This window comes from Oryzias latipes, chromosome 19 (genome assembly GCF_053564925.1).
Source record: "Oryzias latipes strain Hd-rR chromosome 19, Olatipes_Hd-rR_3.1".
NCBI classification, from domain to species: domain Eukaryota; kingdom Metazoa; phylum Chordata; class Actinopteri; order Beloniformes; family Adrianichthyidae; genus Oryzias; species Oryzias latipes.
The window spans coordinates 27,300,864-27,324,854 of record NC_136255.1 but is presented as its reverse complement, the minus strand read 5'-3'; the positions used below and the strand labels follow the sequence as shown (position 1 = coordinate 27,324,854).

The 23,991-nt window shown below is 50.0% G+C and overlaps 4 protein-coding genes across 6 annotated transcripts; 1 reads left to right on the top strand and 3 right to left on the bottom strand.

Moving 5' to 3' along the window:
- Window positions 1-1,567: 1,567 nt before the first annotated feature.
- Window positions 1,568-4,840, bottom strand: chmp6b (charged multivesicular body protein 6b). Its single transcript, XM_004086781.5, has 8 exons — window positions 4,457-4,840; window positions 3,675-3,784; window positions 3,499-3,586; window positions 3,338-3,424; window positions 3,196-3,261; window positions 3,043-3,123; window positions 2,898-2,961; window positions 1,568-2,090 (listed from the first exon to the last, which is right to left on the bottom strand). The coding sequence occupies exons 1-8, from the start codon at window positions 4,517-4,519 to the stop codon at window positions 2,041-2,043; spliced, it is 609 nt and encodes a 202-aa protein (XP_004086829.1). The 5' UTR covers window positions 4,520-4,840; the 3' UTR covers window positions 1,568-2,040.
- A 2,658-nt stretch (window positions 4,841-7,498) lies between these two features.
- On the bottom strand, window positions 7,499-10,781 carry LOC101174576 (uncharacterized). Of its 2 annotated transcripts, XM_078937167.1 has the most exons (9): window positions 10,615-10,781; window positions 10,195-10,279; window positions 9,437-9,551; window positions 9,288-9,375; window positions 9,111-9,202; window positions 8,876-9,040; window positions 8,632-8,745; window positions 8,073-8,164; window positions 7,499-7,616 (listed from the first exon to the last, which is right to left on the bottom strand). In XM_078937167.1, exons 1-9 carry the CDS (start codon window positions 10,693-10,695, stop codon window positions 7,516-7,518), a joined length of 933 nt encoding a protein of 310 aa, XP_078793293.1. In that variant the 5' UTR covers window positions 10,696-10,781; the 3' UTR covers window positions 7,499-7,515. The 2 variants fall into 2 exon arrangements, with proteins under 2 accessions (XP_078793293.1, XP_011471773.3); XM_011473471.4 differs by lacking the exon at window positions 8,632-8,745 and having other exon boundaries at window positions 10,615-10,780.
- Window positions 10,782-11,885: 1,104 nt separating this feature from the next.
- On the bottom strand, window positions 11,886-12,835 carry LOC101156480 (uncharacterized). Its single transcript, XM_004086791.5, has 3 exons — window positions 12,681-12,835; window positions 12,557-12,609; window positions 11,886-12,482 (listed from the first exon to the last, which is right to left on the bottom strand). The coding sequence occupies exons 1-3, from the start codon at window positions 12,776-12,778 to the stop codon at window positions 12,094-12,096; spliced, it is 540 nt and encodes a 179-aa protein (XP_004086839.1). The 5' UTR covers window positions 12,779-12,835; the 3' UTR covers window positions 11,886-12,093.
- A 1,868-nt stretch (window positions 12,836-14,703) lies between these two features.
- Window positions 14,704-23,971, top strand: dpysl4 (dihydropyrimidinase like 4). Of its 2 annotated transcripts, none has more exons than XM_020701975.2 (15): window positions 14,704-15,121; window positions 17,118-17,206; window positions 17,276-17,460; window positions 17,533-17,697; window positions 18,752-18,813; window positions 18,884-18,964; window positions 19,072-19,140; window positions 19,215-19,335; window positions 19,407-19,563; window positions 19,629-19,770; window positions 19,869-19,953; window positions 20,068-20,153; window positions 20,556-20,735; window positions 20,830-20,995; window positions 21,081-23,971. In XM_020701975.2, the coding sequence occupies exons 1-15, from the start codon at window positions 14,813-14,815 to the stop codon at window positions 21,170-21,172; spliced, it is 1,989 nt and encodes a 662-aa protein (XP_020557634.1). In that variant the 5' UTR covers window positions 14,704-14,812; the 3' UTR covers window positions 21,173-23,971. The 2 variants fall into 2 exon arrangements, with proteins under 2 accessions (XP_020557634.1, XP_023805058.1); XM_023949290.2 differs by lacking the exon at window positions 14,704-15,121 and adding an exon at window positions 15,954-16,244.
- Window positions 23,972-23,991: the final 20 nt, after the last annotated feature.

Genomic DNA, 23,991 nt, shown 5'->3' with positions numbered 1-23,991 from the left:
ACAAATGTTCCTGGCTTATCAGATCCAACAGTTATAAAAAGGTGCAATTATTTCAGACTCCGGGTCCCGCTTCACAGTCCGCCGTTGCTGTCAGCAAATCTCCAGGTTCGTTCGCAATGCATCTTGGGATATGGAGAGCAAAGAAGGAAGCACCAGACAAATGCAGAAGGCCGCATTTAAAGGAGTCATTGAATTTGGACGGCGATTGTCGCGGCGCTGTGACGTAAGCGACCCAGGAAGAACGCCACCCTCCAATTTGGACACAGCCAATGATTGGTAGACGTTTCTATGGCAACCACTCTCACCAATCAGGAGGGAGCTTGTTGGAAGGCCACACCCCTACCACTGAAAGCGGGCTACGCAAAATCTGTCAAACCTCTTGAACGTCGACATGGGGGCCGGCTGGCTCCGCCCACCTTTATTGAGGAATCTGATTGGTCAGTTTATAACTGGAATGACAGAAAAATGAGGATTATCAAGATGTTTTAAAACAAGTGTCACATCCAGAACGGTTCTTCTGACCGATACGACTGACTAACAGCTGTTGAGTTCTCCATAGACGTTTGTAGCATTTTGTGGGGACTTCCTCTCTGGAACGCCAGGGGGGCGGAGTTACTCAGTCCAGTCCTCACTTACAAGGGTCTTGAACTGGTTTCTCTGATTTCACTTTCTTGTTTTGGTTCAGAATTTCCCTTGGGTTGAATCTGAATCTCTGGAACCGGTTTCAGTGAAACATGCAGGCTTTGTGCTGACCCCCCCTCCACCCCCCACTGTCTTTGTTCCCGCCTCAAACTGAAAACGTTCCGTGTTTTTTCCAGGCATTGGTTCTGATCCAGAGGCTGTTGTTGCCTCTCTGGGCCTCGTTTGGGTTTCACGTTGAGTGAATCTTCAGGCACACAAACACACACCTACATACCTGCCGCGAGCCTCCAGCAGCTTCAGATCTGCCCTTTGTGTTGGGCCCACTCGCGTTCTGCGTGTGATTCATATGGCAGCAGGTTGTTGTCTGCCCACTCCCACACAGCAGCTCAGGGGCCGCCGTGATTCATCTACAGAGCCGCACCGATGGAGGCTGCAGCGCCTCCAGGAGCCAGCAGGAGGCGCCCAACTCAGCTGCAGCAAGGATCAAACATCTCTGGATCTTTCGGACTTTCATGTTTTAAACGATAAACTAATATTTTCAAAGCAGAGAATGTCTTTTCTCACTTTGACTCCATCAAAAGCGTGGGAGAAACCAGCCTCTTGTTTTGGAGAAATAACAGAAACATCTCCTCAGTGATGAGCTGTAATCTGTTCCATGATCTTCTGACAGGTTTATTCATCTTTCAGCTTCGTCAGCATGAATGAACCGGTCGACGCTTAAACGGTTCCTCCTGAATGGAGCTTTTATTACCGGGCTCCTCTCACATCTTTTCACATCCAGAGGATCAAACCTTTTCATCTTCACGGCCGTTCCTGCAGGAAACATGGATCCTCTGCTGCAGAAAATCTCTTCGGGGTGGAAGTGGAACCCAAGCTGAGGCTTTGCTGCCACCTAGTGTTGGAGTGACGAACAGCAACAGCCAAGAACTAAAAAATAGTTTTATTGTAAAAAGCAAACAGATGTGTGGAGTGTTTGGATGTTCAGGTCAGTTTGATGGAGTCTGTGGAGGGGGCGGGGCCTCTGCAGCAGACAGGTGAGGTGTTCTGATGGGCGTTAACACCTTTAGAAGATTACCCGCTGCTGTCTGAGCATCGGAGCTGAGCTCACACTCTTAGCTAATCCAGCAGAGACGGGATTAGAGAATCTGGAGGAAAGGAGGTCACCAGATGTGTCGTGGTTACGGGAAAGTTTCAGGAGGAGGAGCTGCAGAAAACTTTCCTCACTTTGTCCTCCAACGTGGAATTCAAAGCATCCATTTCAGGTCACCAATCATCTATCAGAGGAAACTGTGTACGTTTGAGTGAGGTGACCCTTTGACCTCCCTGGGGTCGTCAGAGGAGACCCAGGAGCTCCTGTGAGGGTCACCGGCAGAGCAGAGGAGGAGGTCGGCGGCGCTCCTACATGGCCAGCATCTCTGGCTCCGCCTTCTTCCTCGGACGCTCCCGCTCTGAAACAGACAGACGTGTCACGTGAGGACGGGAGTCCTGTCAGTGGTCAAGCACGGCGGTGGAGGTGGAGCGATGTGGGCCGCAGGTCTTTACCGCTCACGTTTTTATTGTTACAGAAAACGATTTCCGTCAAGATTTGGTCCGTTTACCGTCCAATCTAGACTTTTTTTGTTTTTAAAATTGTTTCTTTTTAATTGAGATTAAAAAGAAACAATTGCTGATTTTTATAAACATTTATAAAACACTAAAAAATCTGCACGCCACTTACACGAGCGAGCTTGGCACGCAAACGCCGTTCAAAACCCACAAAACCTCATTTCCAACATCTTGAAGCTGCTCTGGGAGGCGATAGACGGTAATCTGTAGGTTGTACTAAAGGTGATGCTCAGTGGAAAAGGTCAAAGGTCAAAACCATGGTAGTGGTTGTACACACACCTGTCAATCTTCCTGAAAGAAACATTTTCTTTTACCCTATTGAGGGAAAATGTGAAAAATCTACAAATTTGCCCACAAAAGACCTTCGGGACCTGTGGCCATCCCATAATAATGTCAAACCTTCCTCTGGATGTCCTTGATGTGTGTGTTTTAAATTCTGAGGGGATTTTCAAACTTCTTTTGAGATTTTGGCCCCGTTGATTTTTTCGGGATGGCCGACTTTGCCCAAATTTCATTTTCGCTGCGTCTAAATGTTGGTGAGTTTTTCTCCATGAAGTCCATTTGCTGGTTCTGTTCCCGTCCAGAACCAAAAACCTTCCAGCTGGTTCCGACAGGAAGTTCCCAGAAAAGTTTCTCAGAGAATCGCTGACCTCCTTTCCGCTCGGGAGCTTCAGGCAGCTGCTCCGCAGGAACGTCTGGAAGCTCCACGTCTCCCTGAGAGGAACGGATCAGAACCCATGTGAAGACCAGAGCGCCACCTGCGGGTCTGGCTGGAGCGTTTCCTCCAGAACCCACCTGAGTGATGGCCTCCAGCTCAGCCAGAACGGCGTCCTCGTCCTCCTGAGTCAGCGCGCCGGCGAGCATCTCGTCGATTTGCTGCACAGACCACAGAGGTTAAAAGGCGGGACACTCGGACCCGACCCTCAGGTCCAAACCCGGAGGCCTTACCCGCTGGTACTCCACAGCGTCCTGGGTTTCATCCATGATCCGCTCCACCTCTTCGATGGACATCACCTGCAGCGAGGAACAGCTGATCAGCGCTCTGCGTCAGAACCTGCAGCTCACCTGGCCGCCGCGTGGCGCCGCTCACCTCGTGCATCTTCTTCAGACACTCGTTTCCGACCTTCAACCCTTCCAGAACCTTCTTCTCTATCTGAGCGAACTCCAGATCCTGGACCTGTAAGGCAGCAGGAAGGAGGCGGGTCAGCATTCCTCTTCAAACAACGGCGCCACGCCGCCGCCGGTACTCACCATCCGCTCCAGGTTGCTGATCTGGTTCTCCGTCTTTTCCAGGAGCTGGTCCTGGTACCGCTTCTTCTTCAGCAGGAGGAGAGCTTTCCTGTTGAGGTCAAGAGAAGGAAAACAGCTGAAATCTGCTCCCACACCGGTTTGTCCGTGTTCAGCCATGCCGCAGAACCGGTTCTTACTCCTTCTTGCCGTCCTGGAGCAGCGTCTTGGCCAGCCGCCGCTCCCTGTCCAGATGCAGGCGGATCTTCTTCTGGTACTGCCTCAGCTTATCTCGCTGCTGCTTCAGTTGCTGAGGAGAAACGTGGAAGTGTGAGAAGCTGGAGGACCGGCGGACCCTCCCGCCAAGAAAAAACACCCCACCCCCCCAGAAATAACCAACAAGACAAGTTTACAGATCAAATCAATGATGTTTACATTAGAACTACAAAAAAAACGCACCAAAATCTGAGATCTATTAGTAAATTTATGAAAAACATGGTTTAAACTGTCCAAATAAACGCAGTTGTGCTGAAACGAATGGAAACAGTTTATTTTCGAAATTACTTCATTTCCCAGAAGTCCCCGCAACGCAGTGACTAGTAAGTGAAGGTTCAAGGGTGAAAGCAAATCCGAGATGTCACTACAAGGACCGAGTTCGGTGCCAGCCCGGACCTGGATCAGACCGACACCCCCCGCCTCCACTGTCCCCCTCAGGGACCAGCTTCAGCGGCCGGAAACTCCACCGAACCGCGAACACGTAAAGAAAGCAGACAGTCCGAATCTGGACGCCTCTAATCTGGGTTTATGATAAAAAAAAATACGTTATTTATCTCATTTAATAAATCCTGATTCCTGAAACTGTGATGTTTGTTTTTGTCTGCACCCAGTATGACTAACAGAATTCAGCGCAGTTCTGTTCCGGCTCAGATTTCCGTTTGGGTTCGGCTGCTAGCATTAGCCGGACCTGCTAGCTAGCTCCTACCAAAATGGCTTTGTCCTGCTCCGTCACGCGGGACTGCTTCTTCTTTCCGAACAGATTTCCCATCCTGACACAGCATTCCAGCTCCCAGCCGCGGAGGAACCCGAAACCCGGTCAACATGAAACTATTTCCAGCTGCTCAGCCTTCATCCTCCGGGTACTTTGTCATCGTCCACACCCACAGCAGGAAGGACGGTGGCCCGGAGCGAACAAACCCGTCTGCGCGAAACGATGTGTTTGCTTTCTAATCATCAGATTTAGCTCATATTCCGTTAGTTGTTTATTTGTGATGCAAACTTCACGGAACCTTTCATAATATTGGCCATCTAGTGGTCAAAACGGCCGAACCAAATTGATCAAATCATTGCTATTGCAGTTACTTCCGGTGTTATTTCCGGTTGTTCCTTTCAAACAAAAACATGATAGAAAATAACAATGATTGCTGATCTGTTTTCTTCTAATCTTAAATGATTTAATTCTAGGAATGAGAGTTTTGTTTAATCTAACTTTTAAATAAGGGTTTTATTCATGCTTTTATGTTGGCTCCTGGATGGATGGATGGATGTTCAGATGAATGGATGGATGGGTGGATGGATGGATGACGGATGGATGGATGGATGGATGACGGATGGATGGATGACGGATGGATGGATGTATGATGGATGGATGGATGGATGGATGGATGGATGACGGATGGATGGATGGATGATGGATGGATGGATGGATGGATGGAAGCATGGATGGATGGATGGACGGATGGATGGATGGATGACGGATGGATGGATGGATGGATGGATGAAAGATGGATGGATGGATTATGGATGGATGATGGATGGATGTTCAGATGAATGGATGGATGGGTGGATGGATGGATGACGGATGGATGGATGGATGGATGGAAGCATGGATGGATGGATGGACGGATGGATGGATGGATGACGGATGGATGGATGGATGACGGATGGATGGATGGATGGATGGATGACGGATGGATGGATGGATGACGGATGGAAAGATGGATGGATGGATGGATGGATGACGGATGGATGGATGGATGTTCAGATGAATGGATGGAAAGATGGATGGATGGATGACGGATGGATGGATGACGGATGGATGGATGTATGATGGATGGATGGATGGATGGATGGATGACGGATGGATGGATGGATGATGGATGGATGGATGGATGGATGGAAGCATGGATGGATGGATGGACGGATGGATGGATGGATGACGGATGGATGGATGGATGACGGATGGATGGATGGATGGATGGATGACGGATGGATGGATGGATGATGGATGGATGGATGGATGGATGGAAGCATGGATGGATGGATGGACGGATGGATGGATGGATGACGGATGGATGGATGGATGGATGGATGAAAGATGGATGGATGGATTATGGATGGATGATGGATGGATGTTCAGATGAATAGATGGATGGGTGGATGGATGGATGACGGATGGATGGATGGATGATGGATGGATGGATGGAAGCATGGATGGATGGATGGACGGATGGATGGATGGATGGATGGATGACGGATGGATGGATGGATGACGGATGGAAAGATGGATGGATGGATGGATGGATGACGGATGGATGGATGGATGTTCAGATGAATGGATGGAAAGATGGATGGATGGATGACGGATGGATGGATGACGGATGGATGGATGTATGATGGATGGATGGATGGATGGATGGATGGATGGATGACGGATGGATGGATGGATGGATGATGGATGACGGATGGATGGATGGATGGATGGATGACGGATGGATGGATGGATGGATGATGGATGGATGGATGGATGGATGGAAGCATGGATGGATGGATGGACGGATGGATGGATGGATGACGGATGGATGGATGGATGACGGATGGATGGATGGATGGATGGATGAAAGATGGATGGATGGATTATGGATGGATGATGGATGGATGTTCAGATGAATGGATGGATGGGTGGATGGATGGATGACGGATGGATGGATGGATGATGGATGGATGGATGGATGGATGGAAGCATGGATGGATGGATGGACGGATGGATGGATGGATGACGGATGGATGGATGGATGACGGATGGATGGATGGATGGATGGATGACGGATGGATGGATGGATGACGGATGGAAAGATGGATGGATGGATGACGGATGGATGGATGGATGTTCAGATGAATGGATGGAAAGATGGATGGATGACGGATGGATGGATGACGGATGGATGGATGTATGATGGATGGATGGATGGATGGATGGATGGATGGATGGATGGATGACGGATGGATGGATGGATGTTCAGATGAATGGATGGAAAGATGGATGGATGACGGATGGATGGATGACGGATGGATGGATGTATGATGGATGGATGGATGGATGGATGGATGGATGGATGGATGACGGATGGATGGGTTGCTTTTCCAGAGTGGTCCTAATATCCCCGGATAAACACACTTCTTGTGTTTCTTTCAATACAAACTTTACTTTGTAAATGTTTGGTTTATGTTTGGTTTTAACTGGAGTCCCTTCATGTTGATGTGATGTGTGTCACGTGGGAAGACTGGATGATCTGGATCCATAATGGGATCTGAATTGAACCTAATGCACATTGTTAGGTTCTGATCAACCGCCTGCTGCCCTCTAGTGGTCTGTTGATGGTCTCACACCATCCAGAACCATAACTCAAACGTTTACATTTTTAGACCTAATATTATTTGATATCTACTGGATAAATATGTTTTTTTTTAATGCTTACATTTACTGACGGATCCGTCGTTTCTGCTGACAAAATATCAAAGAATGATTTTGTTTCTGGTTATTTCACAAGGTTATGTTTAGTCAAACTCATATTTAGGACATTTAAGATAGAAAAAAGAATTTCATCCTAAACGATTAAATGGATTTTAAAGTTATAAAAATAAAACAATTACAAAAATGCATGAATTTACTTTCAAGAAGATTTTGGTGAACTCTTACTTGATGAGGCCGATGTTTACGCCGCTTTGGAACAATAAAGGTCAATGATTTATCTAAAAACTTTATTAAGTGGGACTCAAAAGATCCCATTTGTCCTGCCGGAAGACTTTCAGGACTGGGTACATCAGCTGTAGAAGTTCTTTGCATGCTTTAGGAGAAGACAATCCTGAACAGAGAAACAAAAACAGCGGTTAGACTTTCATAGATTTGTTAAAGTCAGGACAATAAGATCTGAGATGAATCCAGAAAAGCAGCTGAAAGCTTCAAAACTGAACAATCCCTCAGAAATCCCAATGAAAAGTTCAGAACATCCAGATGAATGGGATTGATGGGTTTATATCACTGAAGAAGCAGAATATTCTTTAAAACTATCTGTTTAGTAAGTAATAATAATATTAATACATTTTATTTAGAGAGTAAATAGGATCCCGTTAGCAGACAGATCCACCCGGTTGGATCGATGAAAATCAATCCATTCATGGATTAATCGTTACACTTCTGGTAAAAACAACTGGAAAAAATAGATGAAACTTTGACTAAAATGTGTAAATATTAGAATTGTGTTTAGGTGGAGGGGCTGCAGGTTTGATTCCCACAGTGCAGACGAGCGTCGCTCCGTTACCCATTATGATGACGGTCCCATTCCGATGGATGGAGGCAAAGCCGCCAGGACTCTTCCTGAGGAAAACCGCAGGATTCAACTCGGGTTCAAAACTGAGGAAGAAGAAGACGAATCAGAGAGGAAGCAGAGGAACGAGCGACAGTGAGGGCAGATGTTTGAAGAGGGGCGGAGTCCAGAACAGTTCTGACCCGCAGCCCTGCTGGACCCACGGACCTGTGGAGCGTAACAAACACGCCAACATCCACACAAACCGTGATGACATCACAGCGTAAATCCACTAAGACGCCAAAACACGCGTGTCCAGAGGAAGTTTTGAAACTATTATGGGATGACCTACGGCAAGTCAAAGTGTGAAACGTGTTGATTTTTACGTTTTCACACAAAAGTTTGTGAGAACAAAATTTGAGCGACTTTCACTAAATTTCACAAACGTTCCACCAGCTTAACTCCACAACGACGTTTTGTTGACCTTTGACCTCCAGAAGAGGCAGCCGCGCTGCAGGGCATGCGGACCCACCTTACTATGGGATGGTGTGTTTCCAGGTGAATCAGAGCTCACCTCAGCCGGGGCAGCATGTCAATTATAAACAGCATGGGTCCTGGAACTGGGCCCTGTGGGACTCCGTAGCTAACTGGAGTGCAGTGAGAGGACGGTCCATGAACAAACTGGTGCCTATCTGATACATTATTTTGTTGCTATGAGAAAAGAACCTCCTCACACCCTCAGGTTCTGCAGAACCTGAGGGTGTGAGGAGCCGGGTTCTTTGAAAGCTGTGGCGCCGCTGGAGGGGGTGAAGTCAGACCTGAAGCCCTGCGGGTTGGACCGGGTCAGCCCTTCCAGGTTCAGGCAGAAAGTTTTGACCATGCAGACGCAGTTGATGACACGGAAGTTCAGGAAGCGGACGGGGAACCCGGCCTTCTGCAGGATCCGGGCGTGTCTCCTCGCCGCTTGGCGGGACTCCTCGATGCTGTGTGGGGGGAAAAAGATGAGACTTCCTGCGGTGATGTCCACAGTTCTGGAACTGGACCGGCACACACCTGCAGGCTGCGGTGCAGATCATCTTCCCCGTACTGTAAATGTTGGCGGTGGTTCTGGGTTTCCGGATCCGCATGATGAGGCCTGTGTAGGTCTGAAGCACAACAACGAGTTGAGGGCGGGGCCTGGAGGGCGGGGCCTGGAGGGCGGGCCAGCAGGCCGGCGGTGGGTTCTGGTACCTTAGGGTTGTACTGGGTGTTCCACAAGGCTTTACCAATGGCTCCCAGGTCCAGTCTGCAGCCCAGATCCACCACCGACACCACGTTCCTGCAGAACAGAACCGCGTCAGGGCAGAGTGGCAGCCGAGCTGCAGGACATGCTGACCCACTTTATCTGGAGGGGGGGCAGCTCGTCGGAGCTGTTGTTTCCAGGCGAATCAGAGGTCATCCCGGCCGGGCGCGGCCCCCTTTCAGGATTGGGTGGGCGGTGGGGGTTGCAGCCTCCTTAAAAACACAAAGAAGTGAAGACGCAGGTTGGGTTTGACTGCTGACGCCTTCATGCAACCATCAATGAAAGATGAAGAAATGTCTTCATCACCCCCCCCCCCCCACCCCCCAACACACAGAGACAGGAAACGTCCCACTGACCCCCCCAGGAGGAAGAATCATAAAGACATCCACCAAAATACTGCCTTCATGTCACGCAGACGGTCACATGACTTTTTCACCAGGTGGTTTTCAAAGCAGCGTCCTTTCAAAGTAAGAGCGTGTCTTCATGAAGAAAACGGACAGGAAATATTAAAACCATTCAAAACAGACGCACATGCAGCAGATTTTTTCCATCTGTGTAGAAACTAACAGCAACACATTTATCACAACCTTTTTCTTTCAAATCCTCAGAGTCTGTTTCTGAAATGACGTTTTCTCACTCAAATATCTCCTTAAATGCCTTATAGAGTCAGATTTTTCCAAAGTTTCCTCCATTAAAGGGAAATTATTCCAAACATTTAAATGTATAATTAACAGAAGTGAATTTAGCGTTTGCTCCATGATCTTTATATCTGAGATTTGCTTCATCAAGCAGGAACGTTCAGCTACAGAACCAGATGTTCTGGATCTTTGAGGAACCGGCTTCACTGATGCTCACCCGTTTTGTTCTGACCCGGGACCTGCGGCTGACCTTCGCGGCGCTCCTCCTCTTTCTCCTCTTCCTCCTTCACCTTTGGACCGGCCTGCAGACACAGATCTGTGAGTGAGACCGCTCCACGGACTCTTTAGCAACATCCTCTCCAGAGCTTCTGTCTGCAGCCTCCACAGAACCTCTGAGTCCAGAAGACGGATCAGAACCAGAAGCACAAGCCCGTCAGAGCCTCCCCCTGCTCACGCAGACTCACAACCAGCAACACTCCAACCACAAAGGACCTTCTGGGCTCCTCAGTGGGAGCATCTCAGACTCTACAGGCCTCAGTTTGGATGTCCGACCACCAAACCCACAGAACCGTCTGGGTCCAAAAGACACAGTCATGTCAGCCGGCAGCCACAGGAAGTGCAGGCGCTCCGTTCTCACGTTTTCCACAAAAAGCTGGTAGAAGCGCTCTAAGGCGTGGTCGTCCATGGGGTAGGAGGCGTCAAAGCGGGTTTCCGTCATGCCGGATAAAGACTATCAGGTTTTTTCTCAGCTTCAGCTCGAAAGTTCAACTGTTACCAGAGTCTGTTTACGGTCAAAAGGATTCTGTCGCTAAGAGACGAGGAATCGAACTAAAACACATCTGAGGTTTGAGTTTTCATCAGGAATGTTCAGAAATCCCAGAGGAAAGAGGATGCAGCCGTCTGATTTGTTCCTGAACACTAAGCTGAACAATGCAAACGTTCTTCAGTTCCAGCAGCTTTAAAATGAAGAAAACCAAAACATAAAGAGTGGAGCATCAACCTGAGGCTCCGGGGCCGCTGGTGGCTCCTCGTCCTCCATTGTGGCCCTTTGGCTTTGAGGAAAATGTTCAGGGAAAGACGGCTTTGTGTTTGGTTAGTTGTAAAGTTCTCATTTAGATAACAGAAACTTATGGTAAAAGTCTTCATTTACAGTCAAAGCTTAATATATATATTCTCAGGTTTTGCTGCACAACAGTGTGTAGTTGCTGTTCAGAGGGAAAAGTCAAGTATTTAGATTTTAAAAAAAGATGGCGTACTAAAAATAGAAAAGTCAGGTTTCTTTTGCTTTGTATCCCTTGTGCTATCCTAGGCACTTTGACATTGGGAGTTGGGTCATCCAGACCCACTAGACAGAGCTCTGAACCTTTTTTCTTCAATGATTTGTGATCTTCACTGGTGTCCATGGATTACATGAAATCTTTCCACCTTTATCATAGGGAGAACACGGCAATGTAAGGGGGGGGGGTCATCTAAGATAGCACTAGGGGTTAATGTGAGTAAATCTGCTGCAGCTGGATGATTTTACTCAATACAGTATGTATTTTATTTTTAAAGGAACTTTGAAGTGCTGCTGTAAAATGAAATGAGTCTATATGGATAACACTAAATTACTGTAAACATTTGAAATCTAATACATTAGAGGCTACAAAGACAGGAGTCGTTCGCAGCTCACTGCATTTAAGAAACTGAACAAAAGGTTTCCTTTAGCGTTGAAGACCCCCACCATGCTGATGACCCCCACCAAGGTGAGGTTATGTAGGTTTAGATGTTCACCTCAGATAACTGAAGGTGAAACTTTCCTCTGCTGTCAAAGTGGTTGATGGTTAGAATTCCACTGCTTCAGCATCTGGTTTCTGCTCAGAGGCACAAACCGCATTTACATGATAGAAACACAGGATTCACACCAACGATGTTTGAATCAAACTTTATTGATCCACCGGGCTGACAAATCACAGAGCAGCAAAAGGAGTTGAAGGAGAAACAGCTGAACGCACTCCAGAGTCTACCTGAGATGAACCGCAGCAGGACACAACTGAAACTTGTCTCAGATTCACTGATCCCCAAATCCCGATCCTGCAGCGCTCGTTTGCTCCTCCGGGTCCTTTGACCTTTGACCTTAAATCTTGCGGTCCTTGAATCCAGGACGCTCATGAGGCGCAGGCAGAGGAATGTGCCCAAAGGTATCCTGGGAGTATTTGGCGTCGGAGCTGGAGTCCCTCGCACGCTGGTAGCCGTTGTTGGACTTGGCCACATAGGACGAAGGGTAGAGGGGGCGCTCCCCCACCATGCCCAGAGGCACGTGGGCAGAGGTCCAGGCCAAGCGTGGGAAGGGGCGGCCGGGACGGAGACGCCACGCGTTGGCGATGATGCGGCCGGCCTCAGCGTCCCGCCCGCTGCCATCAGGAGACTTTCCACCAGCACTCATGGAGCTGGACCCAACAGAACCAGGATCCCCGCCAGAGTAGCCGGGCCGCGGGTCGTAGAGTGGAGCTGAACCGCGCTGACCTGGAATGACCTTCTGATACTGAAGCACATTTAAGCAGCAAGAGAGAAACGCTGCAGGAAAAAACAAAACTCACCTTTCCTCAGAGAACTCCCAGCACAGCTGAAGAGCACGAAGACGACCAAGATCCTGGTTCCACAAAGAAACATCAAACACTAAAATAAAAGCACATCCTACCAAAATAAAAGCCAACTAGTCACCTGAAAGCCCCGTGGAGCAGCATCTTCAGAGCAGCCTGAGTGAAGGAGCTTTGAGCAGAACTTCCTGTCTGTCTGCAGCTGAATTTAAAGTCTGACATCAGACCAACGAGCTTCACCTGGGCTCACGGTGCCTTCAGGTTCCCCTGGAAACGGAGGATCTTATAGGTTTGTCTCCATAGAGCAGGGGTCGGGAACCTAAGGCTCGCGAGCCATATATGGCTCTTTTGATGGTCACATGTGGCTCGCAGACAAATCTTTAATTCAAATTTTTTTTCTTCATTAGACCAGTCCTTCTCGTGCGCGATGCGATGGCAGAGGCGCGCAGTAGTAGCGGTGCTTAGAGAGACAAATCTGCGCCAGCACTAGTATAAGTTTAAAATTGTCTATTAATTCACAGAGTTTGTACCACCCGGAAACCTGTGAATTGCCGTGCCTAAAACTGCGCGCTCCCGTCTCTGAGAAAGAGCGCGCAGATGCGGGGACGGGATGTGTGAGGGAGAAAGCAGAGGGTGGGGCTGAGGTGTTGTGGGGACAGGCAGCAGGTGAATCGCGCAGGGATTGTAAATAGGTAAAACCCACTGCCTGTCACTCACTGCAGCGTGTGAGTGTGTGTTTGGCTCCAGGTCCGCATGTGAGCAGTCTGTCTCACATCTACAAAACATTCATACCAACCTAAGATCACGTTTAAAGTCTCAACGCCTGCATGAAGCAGAAACTCACCACGTAAACCAGACTAGACCATCAGCAAAACTACCACGAGAAATACTCATCATTTATTAGAAACAGCATAACAATGTTATTAAAAAGAATCCACAGACTTATTGTACTTTAAAAAGGTTGAAATTACATCAAATGCACACATTCACTTGTATTTTAGTTTTAAACATATTGTCGCGGACTGAGTTGGGTGGCTGTTGGGCCGCGTTAAAAGTTCTGGAGTTCATTGACCGCATCAAGCAGAGAGCTGATTGGCTCTCAGTTCTGTCGCTCAGCCTGTTGTTAGGTAGTTTGGACCAATGGGGTTCAGCTATGGGCCGAATAAGGGAAAGGGGAGGGCTGCAGCGGGAGCAGGGGAATATAAAGTTGGGAGACGCGCTCTCGTCTCGGCGGGAGAGATTCAGGAGTTGCTGAATTAATTGTTCGGCGTTTGTCGCGGTCTGCAGTAACCCGAATAAAGAACCTTAAAAGAGGTTAAGTCTCCGTGCCTCAGTGTGGGAAAGGGACACTACATTATTGTATGGCTCTTTCGAAATTACATTTCAAAATATGTGGCGTTTATGGCTCTCTTGGCCAAAAAGGTTCCCGACCCCTGCCATAGAGGCTACAGGGGAGCGAAGCTGAAGTCAAGTCAGTCAATGCAGCACCAGCAGAACCTTCTGACACCAGCAGAACCTTCTGACATGAGCAGAACTTCCTGACATGAGCAGAACCTTCTGACATGAGCAGAACCTTATGACACCAGCAGAACCTTCTGACACCAGCAGAACTTCCTGACATGAGCAGAACTTCCTGACATGAGCAGAACCTTATGACACCAGCAGAACTTCCAGAAAAAGGAAGCTTGGATCTTCAGGAAAATCCTTCCTGGTTACAGTAAACCAAAAAATTCAAAGTTCTGAACTGAGACTAAGTCGGGCTCTGACCCAAAAACGTTGACGCTGCAGGAACCTCGGTCCAGAACCTCCTGCATGGAGGGAGGAAGGTGAAGATGGTTTCTCCTTCTTCACGCTGAGGAGGTCTGACAGGAGTGGAGGGATGTTCACTGACCTGTGAGTCTCATTTCTGGGACGCTTGTTGGTTTCTGCGGTTCCGGATCGCGTTCCTCCTGTTTTTTTCCGTGTCAGCGGCAGTAGACTCCCCCGCTCAGCTGTTTTTCGGGGAGGGCGGGGCATCCTTCATGTCTGGACGCCGTGGAGTCGCCTCCTCTGAGCTCTAACGAGGTCTGAGGCCTCCAGCAGAGATGGGATGTGACAGCTCCTGGCCTCTTCCTCTGGTTGTTTGGTCCTCCCTCTTCCTCCTCTCCAGCTTCATTTAAACCCCCCCCTGTATGTCCTTGTTTCCCTCCTCCTCCTCCTTCATTCGCCGCCTGAGGTCTCCAGCCATCATTTCTGGTCTGCTCCCATCATTTCAGGATGTCTGAGAAAAGGTTCTGCCAGGAGGACGACTGCTCCTCCCTCCTGTCCCGGCTCGGTTCCGACTCCCCCCGGCCTCGGATCAAGTATGGAGGGATGTTCTGCAACGTGGAGGGGGCGTTCGAGAACAAGACGCTGAACTTTGAGTCGTTCAGTCCTCAAACGCAGCGCCGCCGAGCCACCCGGAGCCGGACGGAGGTCCCCGATGGAGGAGACGCGGGGCGAGGAGCAGGGGGGGGAGGAGGAGGAGGCACAGTGGTGTTTCCCTCCGGACACGCCCGAGAAAACCACGGCAGGAGAGACGCAGGAGTAAGAGGCTTTTCTAACTGTGTGTCTCCATGCAGGTGAGGCAGGAGAAGCTCCCACCTCCTGCCTCACCTCCTCTTCATCTCCAGAGTGGAGCTGGATCCTCCTCGTCTTTGTCCTCTCCCTCATGTCGTTTCAACTCCTCCTCTCTGTCCACCTCCCCTTTTTACTCCTCACATCTTCATCGATCTTCTCGCTTCAACCTGATTCTTTCCAAAATCTGGAAGAACCGTCGTTAGACGTCAGCAGGAGGAAGAGGAGGGGAGCTGTGAGGAGCAGAGGAGGTCAGAGAAGATCCGGAAGCTCCAGACTGAACCGGTGGACCGGTAGAGGAAATGAAACATGGATCAGAACCATGAGGGGCGGCTCTGTCTCATCCCTTATTCGGTGACATGCGATGCAGAGTGTTTGGAGGAGGCGGGGCCTTTGGGGCCGTGGGGGCCTTCAGGGTGGTGGGGGGTCTTCAGAAACGTTGACTCCTCCTCTGAAGGAAGGAACAGGTTGAGACCACCAACAGAACCAGAGGCTCGGTCCGGACGACGCCTCCGGCTGCAGCTGTGGATGAGAAGAAGAGGAGGAGGAGGGGTCTCCGGGGAGGAAGTGAGGAAGGCCCCCTCCAGAGACATTCTGGTTCTGAGCGTTTTGGCTGCTTGGCCTCTCAGGGGGTGCGGGTCCGGTTGCAGGTGGGAGGGGTTTGGTGGGTGTGAGGGTCTGATCCGGATCGCTTCAGAACTCCCAAAGCATCAGGTCACAGGTGAGAAGGAGGGGCTGGAGCTTAGCTCCTCCCACATAGGGAGGAAAAGGTCATTTCCTGGATCCTTTGAAAATAAAATCCATGATTTGATCTTTTCTGGAGGAGGAAGAGGAGGAGCTCGGTGAATCGAGAGCTTCATCTCATCCTCAGCCTGGGAGGTTCCGCTTCTCCTCCTCAGCATCCACGGATCAGCATCCTCAGCTTTATTCTGAAGCTCCACCCCGGAAGTGGAGTGCGTGCGCGTTTTCAGCTGCGTGACGTGGAAAGGTGACAGGAACAATAGCTGATCGCGCGCGCGTGACCGCATCAATCCACTGATACAGATCGATCAGGATGTCCTTCCCGCCCAAGAAGAGCAGCTCCCGCCCCGCGGTAAGTCGAACCGGACCGGGACTGGGAGGAGCGGCCGCGTGCCGGGATGCTGCAGCTCCGCCCGTCCGTCTGCCGCCTCGCCGGAAACGGGCCGAACCGATCCGTGCAGGGCGGCAGCTGCGCGGGTCTGAGGGGGAAAGAAGGTTCTGCAGGGGTGATCCGGTCCACTGCGTGCTGCGTTCAGGGACGCTCAGTCAGCGGAATCTGGGTCAGCCGCGGATCAGGTGGAGCCGGCAGAACTTCAGAGTACCCGAACCGAACCTTCACCTCAGTGTCTGAGTCAGACTTCGGTGTCGAACCGAATCCCGTTTTAGTCCAGTTCCAAAGATGGAGGTTAAACCGATTCAATAAAAACAGAATCCAACTTTATTCAGAGGTTCTCATACATACCCGTCCAGAACCGCTCCAGAACTGGTCTGAAGTTTAATCAGTGATAATAATCAATGTGTTTGATTTTAAACCTGCAACCATAATTCTGGATCAGCTGATCCGGATCCGCTGCTGTCAGAACTGCAGACTGGTCCTGGGGCGTGTCAGTTTGGAGGAACCTAGCATCCTCTGCTCCTGTAGCAACACCAGAACCAGGCCTGGTTCTGACTGCGGTACCGAGAGCTTAAACACGATACAGGGGAAAAAATCAGGATAAAGTGACTATAGTTGAAACATTTGCTGCTCAGCAGGTCAGAAGCTCTTTGACTTCACGTGAACTGGGTTTTTGGAGCATCTGGTTCTGGTCCACTGAACTGGACCTCTACTGCATTCATCAGAGCAGCTGATGCAGAGAACCAGAACCCTGCAGGGTTCTCCTCCACCTCCACAGCCTTTGAGCGGGTTCTGCTCCTGATTGACCCAGAATCCTCCGTCTGTTTCCAGGGCGACCGTCTGATCATCAAGGGAGGGAAGATCGTCAACGACGACCAGTCGTTCTACGCCGACGTCTTCGTGGAGGACGGGACCATCAAGTAGGCGTGGCCTCCTGCCGTCATCGGGGCGTCGGCTGGAGTGTCTGAGCTTCTCTTTGTGCCTCGCAGGCAGATCGGGGAGAATCTGATCGTCCCGCCTGGCGTGAAGACGGTGGACGCCTACGGTCAGCTGGTCATCCCCGGAGGAATCGACGCCAACACCAACCTGCACACCCCGCAGAAGGGGATGAGCCCGGTGGACGGCTTCTACCAGGGAACCAGGGCGGCGCTCTCCGGAGGAACCACCACCATCAGTGAGTGGTCATCCGCCCGTCGCCACGCGTCCGCGTGACGGCGGGATCGCTGACCAGCGCTCGTCTCCGCAGTGGACCACGTGCTGGTGGAGCCGGGAAGCAGCTTACTGGCTGTGTTCGATCAGATGAAGGAGACGGCGGAGCAGACGGCGTGCTGCGACTTCTCCCTGCACCTGGACATCGCCCGCTGGCACGACGGGCTCTCCGAGGAGCTGGAGACGCTGGTCAAAGACAAAGGTTCCCTCCTGTCGCACAGAACCGGACTCCAGCTCAGACGGCCTGCAGTCAGAGTTTCACTGATTTTAGGAAGATGACAGACGAGACGAGGATCTGCTGCTCAGAAATGCTGCCGTCCAAAAATCACCTCCCAACCGACTTTCTCACCTTCAGGTCAAAGCGCAGGCGTGTCGCACGGATTTGACATGATGTAACCCCTTCAAATCCTGCACACTGCACGAGGAGCCGTCAGTCCTGTTCACGTGACACGTGCACGCTCCTCGCTGCAGCCAATCAGTGTGTAGTTTGTGTGGACGTCCACTTACCTGCACACCCTATACGTGCAGCATTATGCGGTCAGTAGGGAGCCGGTCCTCCCAAACGACTACAGCGTGGCGTAAGGACGCCGTAGCACAGCATCACCTGTACGTCATACATGTGGAACTACCATAATCATTATGCACACCTAATGATGCGCTTAAAACACACACGACAATGGTACGATCCATCTCCATGACGTCCCTTAAGGTGGTCACGTGCAGCTGTGCCCCCCTGAAGATGCAGCCGCTCCGGTCTCCTCTGCAGACCCAGACAACCCAAAAACACCCAGAACCCGTGCAGGGCGACCCGCCACACACATGCACGGGACGCAGGCCTTACATACCACCAGCATCCCATAAAAGTAGAAAAATTGCATTTCCTGTAGAAATGAAAGTATGAAAACTGAACTGGAAAAGTCCAGAACCTCTAGTTTGATGTCAAACGTCCAGAAATCTTAAAGAAACCTGAAATCAACAGAGAAATAAAAGCTCTGAACATCTAACTCTGATGACCTGGTTGCCGGGTAGATTACTCAGTTTTAAATCACACTTCGTTTTCTGGACGTGCACACAGAGATCAAAGAGACGAGTTTATCCTTGTTTTTATTGAGTTTCCCGCCAAAGCAAACGTCTGATTGCTGTCACTGTCTGTCATGAGGAGTCATGACGTTTGAAGCTGCTTCAGCTCCAGAAAAACGGATTCAAACCCGCGGGAAGCTCCGGGTGAGCGTACTGACTGCTGCTCTTCGTTCCAGGTGTGAACTCCTTCCTCTTCTTCATGGCCTACAAGGACAAATACCAGAGCTCCGACTCTCAGGTTGGTTGTGTTCATGCTGTTTGTTGTAGCTGTAGCTGGAGTTTCATCTCGTCTGGTTCCTGTTTTGCAGCTCTATGAGGCGTTCGGGGTCCTTCGGGATCTTGGTGCCATTGCACAGGTCCATGCGGAAAACGGTGACATCATTGATGAGGTAATGCAGACTGACCAATCCAACAGAGGCTTGGACACGCAAGGACTCCGGTTTTGGTGGCGGACTTGCGTTCTCTGGTTCCTCCATCTGCTCCTCTCATGTTTCAGGAGCAGAGGAAAGTCCTCAGTCTTGGTATCACCGGTCCGGAAGGACACGCCTTGTCTCATCCTGAAGAGGTACAGACCTGAAGGGCGGTCTTGTTGTGGAGCGGTCTTCACGTTGCCAAAGCTGTGTTTGATGTGTGTTTCAGGTGGAGACTGAGGCCGTGTACCGCGCCATCACTGTCGCCAAACAGGCCAACTGTCCGCTCTACATCACCAAGGTGATGAGCAAATCCGCCGCCGACGTGATCGCCAAGGCCAGGAAAAAAGGTGACACCCCTCTCTTCCTCGTCTTCTACCCCAATGAGAAGGCCCCTGAAGATGATGGTTCCTGTCCACAGGTATGGTTGTGTACGGGGAGCCAATCACGGCCAGTCTTGCTACAGACGGCTCCCATTATTGGTCCAAGGACTGGGCCACGGCGGCCGCCCTCGTCATGAGCCCGCCCCTTAATCCGGACCCTTCAACCCCGCAGTATCTGACCTCCCTGCTGGCCTGGTGAGTCTTTGCGCCTCCTTCAGCCGCTCCCAGCAGAGTCTGACTGCTGGCTGTCCGCCTTGCAGCGGAGACCTCCAGGTGACCTCCAGCGCTCAGGCCAGCTTCTCCACGGCGCAGAAGGCCGTCGGCAAGGACGACTTCACCCTGATCCCTGAAGGAACCAACGGCATTGAGGAGAGGATGGCGGTGGTTTGGGACAGAGCGGTGGTAGGTCCTCATTGACGGTGTGAACGGAGCGCCTTCAGGCTGCAGTGACAGAGCCACAAAAACAACGGAACATTCATTCTGTCTGTTTGTCTTTTCAGTTTTCTGGGAAAATGGACGAGAACGAGTTTGTGGCCGTGACGAGCACCAATGCTGCAAAGCTCTTCAACATGTACCCTCGCAAAGGTACCGGCTGGGGGTCCCGGTGGACTGAAGCAGCCTCTGCTTTTACTTCTGTGAACTCGTGCTTGTGAGGGTTTGGTGGAACGCCGTCCTCAGACGTCTGTCCTGTGCCTTTAGGACGCATCGCTGTAGGATCCGATGCCGATATCGTCGTCTGGAACCCGAAGGAGACGCGAACCGTTTCTGCAAAGACTCACAACCTGGTAAGACGTCTGCTGCACAAAAGAATAGTGAGGACCGACGTTTAAAACCTCAACGAACTTTTCTTAGCTAAAGCAAAAGACACTTGGAATTTTTTTCGCTATTTTGTGTTAGACAATAGAAATTCAATACATTTAGGAGAAAATAATCACTGGGATCCGGTTCATCATGGGTAACAAAGTGGTCCTCTCCAACCATCCCTCGTCCTCCATGGGGCATTAATTGTTGAAAGGGCAACATTTGGTGCTTCCGTGTGTCAGTTTGGACCACACATCAAGTGTATTTGACTAAAGTTTCACACGGTCTTCTACATCCGAGTGGTGGAGAATCTCAGCAGTTGATTAAAGAGCAGAGCGGATCTGAGGTCCCCTTCCAGCTGCTCCTGGTCTGATCTCTGTCCACAGACTCTGGAGGTCAACATCCTGGAGGGTTTGGAGTTTCGAGGAGTTCCGGCAGTGGTGATCAGCGGCGGACGCGTGGTTCTGGAAAACGGTCAGCTGAACGTGACTGAAGGTTCTGGACGCTTTGTTCCAAGAAAGGCTTTCCCTGACGCCGTCTACAAGAGGATCAAGGCCCGCAGTAAGGTACGCTGTAGGCAGAACGGCTGACAACCCTCAGGCTGGGTCCTCCCATCCGCTGGTGCTTCTGTTTCTCCGTGATCACTCTCCTCCTCATCAGATGGCGGAGACCCGCGGCGTCCCCCGCGGAAGCTACGATGGTCCAGTCCATGATGTCACCAGCATGATGAAATCTGTACCCCCAACTCCAACCAGCAGGGGGCCTCCCTGTCCTAAGACCCAGGCAGGCCTCCGAAACCTCCACCAGTCCGGATTCACCCTGGCAGGTACGGCGTCTGCCGGTTTAGATCCACCCATCGCCGTGACGTTTGCCTTTGATCGTCCACGTTCTCCTCTTCTGATTATGCCCAGGATCTCAGATTGACGACCACATACCGCGCCGCTCCGCTCAGAGGATCGTGGCGCCCCCTGGAGGACGATCCAACATTACATCATTATCTTAAAATGGGAAAAACGAAATCGTCTCAGTCCGACGACCACTTTCTGATCGACGAGTTCTTCATCCTGGTCCTTCATTCACTTTAGTCTTAATTTCCCATCATCCTTCAGAGGTCTGTACTCGTTTCTGTCCTCCAGCTGACACCTCCTAACAGGAGAGTTCTGGCTCCCTCTCTGAAGCGGCAGCTCATCTGAAGGGAAGGAGCCCTCAAAACCCGCTTCTAATCCCAAACGATAACGTGTTCTGCAGTCGGACAGCATCGGTCACTAACATCTACAACTGTGTGGAGCCAAACATACAGAACCAGAAGAACCCCTTAGAGATTTACGATGTCCGGCTGTAGGAACATCCGTACAGATTCAAACCCACGAACACAGCAATTCTAGTGTTCTTGCGTCTGGTTCTTTTATTCTAATGTCATCACGCGATGTTCACGCCGAGCTCTGCAAGGCGCGTTCCACTTCCATTGAAATACCGAAGTAAACGCGCGTATATTTAAAACTCACGTGTCGCTGCGCAGGTCTTTAAGAGCGTTTTCAGGCTCCTCCTACAAAACGCATGGCCATGGACATGGCAGAAAACTCGGATTGGACAGTGACGTACCGTTTGAAAATTGATCAATTGATGAGTAACTGCGGTTTGTGCCGGACCAGAATTCCACGACTTTCACCCTCCTCCCTCCCGTTGTTGCCACGTCAACCATTTGCCTTTGATACGCTCCCATCATGTCGTTTCATAGCAGACAAGCACAAACTCAGCTTCTGAACGGAGATGTGCTGATCCGAAGGTTCTGTTGGTGTTCATGGTAGAACCCTTTCTTTTAAAGGTTGACTCTGAATGTTATGAATGTTTTCTGGAATGCATCAACGTCTGACCCTGAAGCTTCATCCTTCTTCACCTGCTAATCTCTACAGACCATAGTCTTCACTTCCTTAGATTCTCTAACAGTAGCAGAGCTGTAGGCCGGTCGTGTAGCACCAGTACACCCCCCATACTGGCTTTACTGGGTACTTTTGAACTGCTGCTGTTTTTTTTCTGGATATTTTCAGCTGTTTTTAGATCAAATGTGCTCTTAGTTCCAGAATTCTGCTGAATTTCACTCCGATTCGATCGTCCTTAGACCTTATGTCCTCTGACGGTGAATGGTGCTAACAGATAGACGGACCTATCAAAGCCTCTTATGCAGCGGTTTGACTCCGCCCCCAGAGGTGTGCTACATCAAGCTGCCGTCTGCTCTTATCATGCTAACATGCTGCGGGTCACTGCACATCCTCAGTGGTGTGCTGGCCAACGCGGTGAAGGGCTTTCACTTTTACTGACACGGTGATTCGGTTTAAAGTGCACTAACTGATTCCGACACACTGGGGGCGCTGTTTGGCATCCTTAACCGTCTATGACTGAAATCAGGCGGTAACCACCAACACAGCCTCCAGCGACGGGATCCGCCCTGTGATGTCACAGCACCATCCCACCGCCAGGCCGAGACTTTTAGTTTTTCAATGATTTGTAAAGTATTCATGATCATTTTGTATTTTTTACACTTTTTGTATCCTGCTTGTATAAAGAAACAGTGTTAGCGTCGTCGTTAGCGTCACTGTATCAAAGATGGGTGTGGCGAAGAAGACGCCGCCTGGAGGTGCAGTTCCCCACATGACCACTAGTTGCACCATGTAGTTACTGAAAACAGTGGCGTGACCATTTGACTGTGGCGTGTTTAAGCTGAACTAGCGTGTCTAAAGGTTAAGGAGGGGGCGTGGCTTCCTATGTAAATTCATAATGCGGCAGATATGGATAAATGTTAGCGGATGACTTTTGATTTGCCTTAAATGTAAATTTCAACTGAAATTTAAAGAGAAAAGAGAAGCGGCTAACTTTCACGTTTGCAAATGCGTAACACCCACTATTGTGTGGAGCTCATGGAGTTTCTCTTTGCACTCCGCTTTGCAGAAATAATTTAGAATCTCTCTAAACTAAAATGTTGTAGATTTTTTTTAAACATTTTGATAAAAATTATGGTTTTAAATGTATAATTGTTGAGCTGGGTGTTGTTTAAACCAAAGCAACACATTCGGCATCTGTTTCTGTTTTGAATCTCTTTACAGTCGGCTTCACTAAGCTGTGACCCCCCCCACACACACACACACACTAGTATTAACCCTTTGGCCTCCCCAGCAAAAATGAGCCTCTGAAGAGTCAAAAGACTCTGAACTGAAACGGCGGATTGGTCCTCAGTTCTTTGGTCGCCGTGACAACGTCCATCTTTGGTACCGTCAGCGGGTGTTGTCGTTCATAGATTGTGGTTTTTGGTGTTTGTGCAGCTCACAGCAGCCATGTTAGTGTCTAACTCTGAAGACGAAGGCCGAATAACAGAGGAGGAAAAGGTCACTGAAGGTCACGTCGTCTTTTTCTCACATCTAGACTAATTCCACTCTAGCGGGTTAGCTCGGCTTAGCGCGGGTTAACTGTGTTAGCATTGGTAGAATTAACTCAGGTTATCTATTAGAGTTTAGCCCAACTCAGTTTCCAGTTAGCTTGTCCACTGCATCGGAATGGAACCGACATCTCTTGATGGTGGAGTTAGCTGGCGGGTTCACCAACATGGCGGCTGCGTTCTGATCCGTTTCTGGTCGTGTCTCCGTCCTCTCAGATGCATTGAAACCTTGAACTGAAGAAAAAGAAAAAAAAAAGTCCTGCGTGCACGGTGACCACGCACTCACCCACGTGGAGGAGCATGGGGTGGGTTTCCATGGTAACCGTTGTTCCTGTGGTGAGAGTTGCATGAATAAAGTGAAGAGAAAAACAACAGAGTGAGACGTCTGTTCT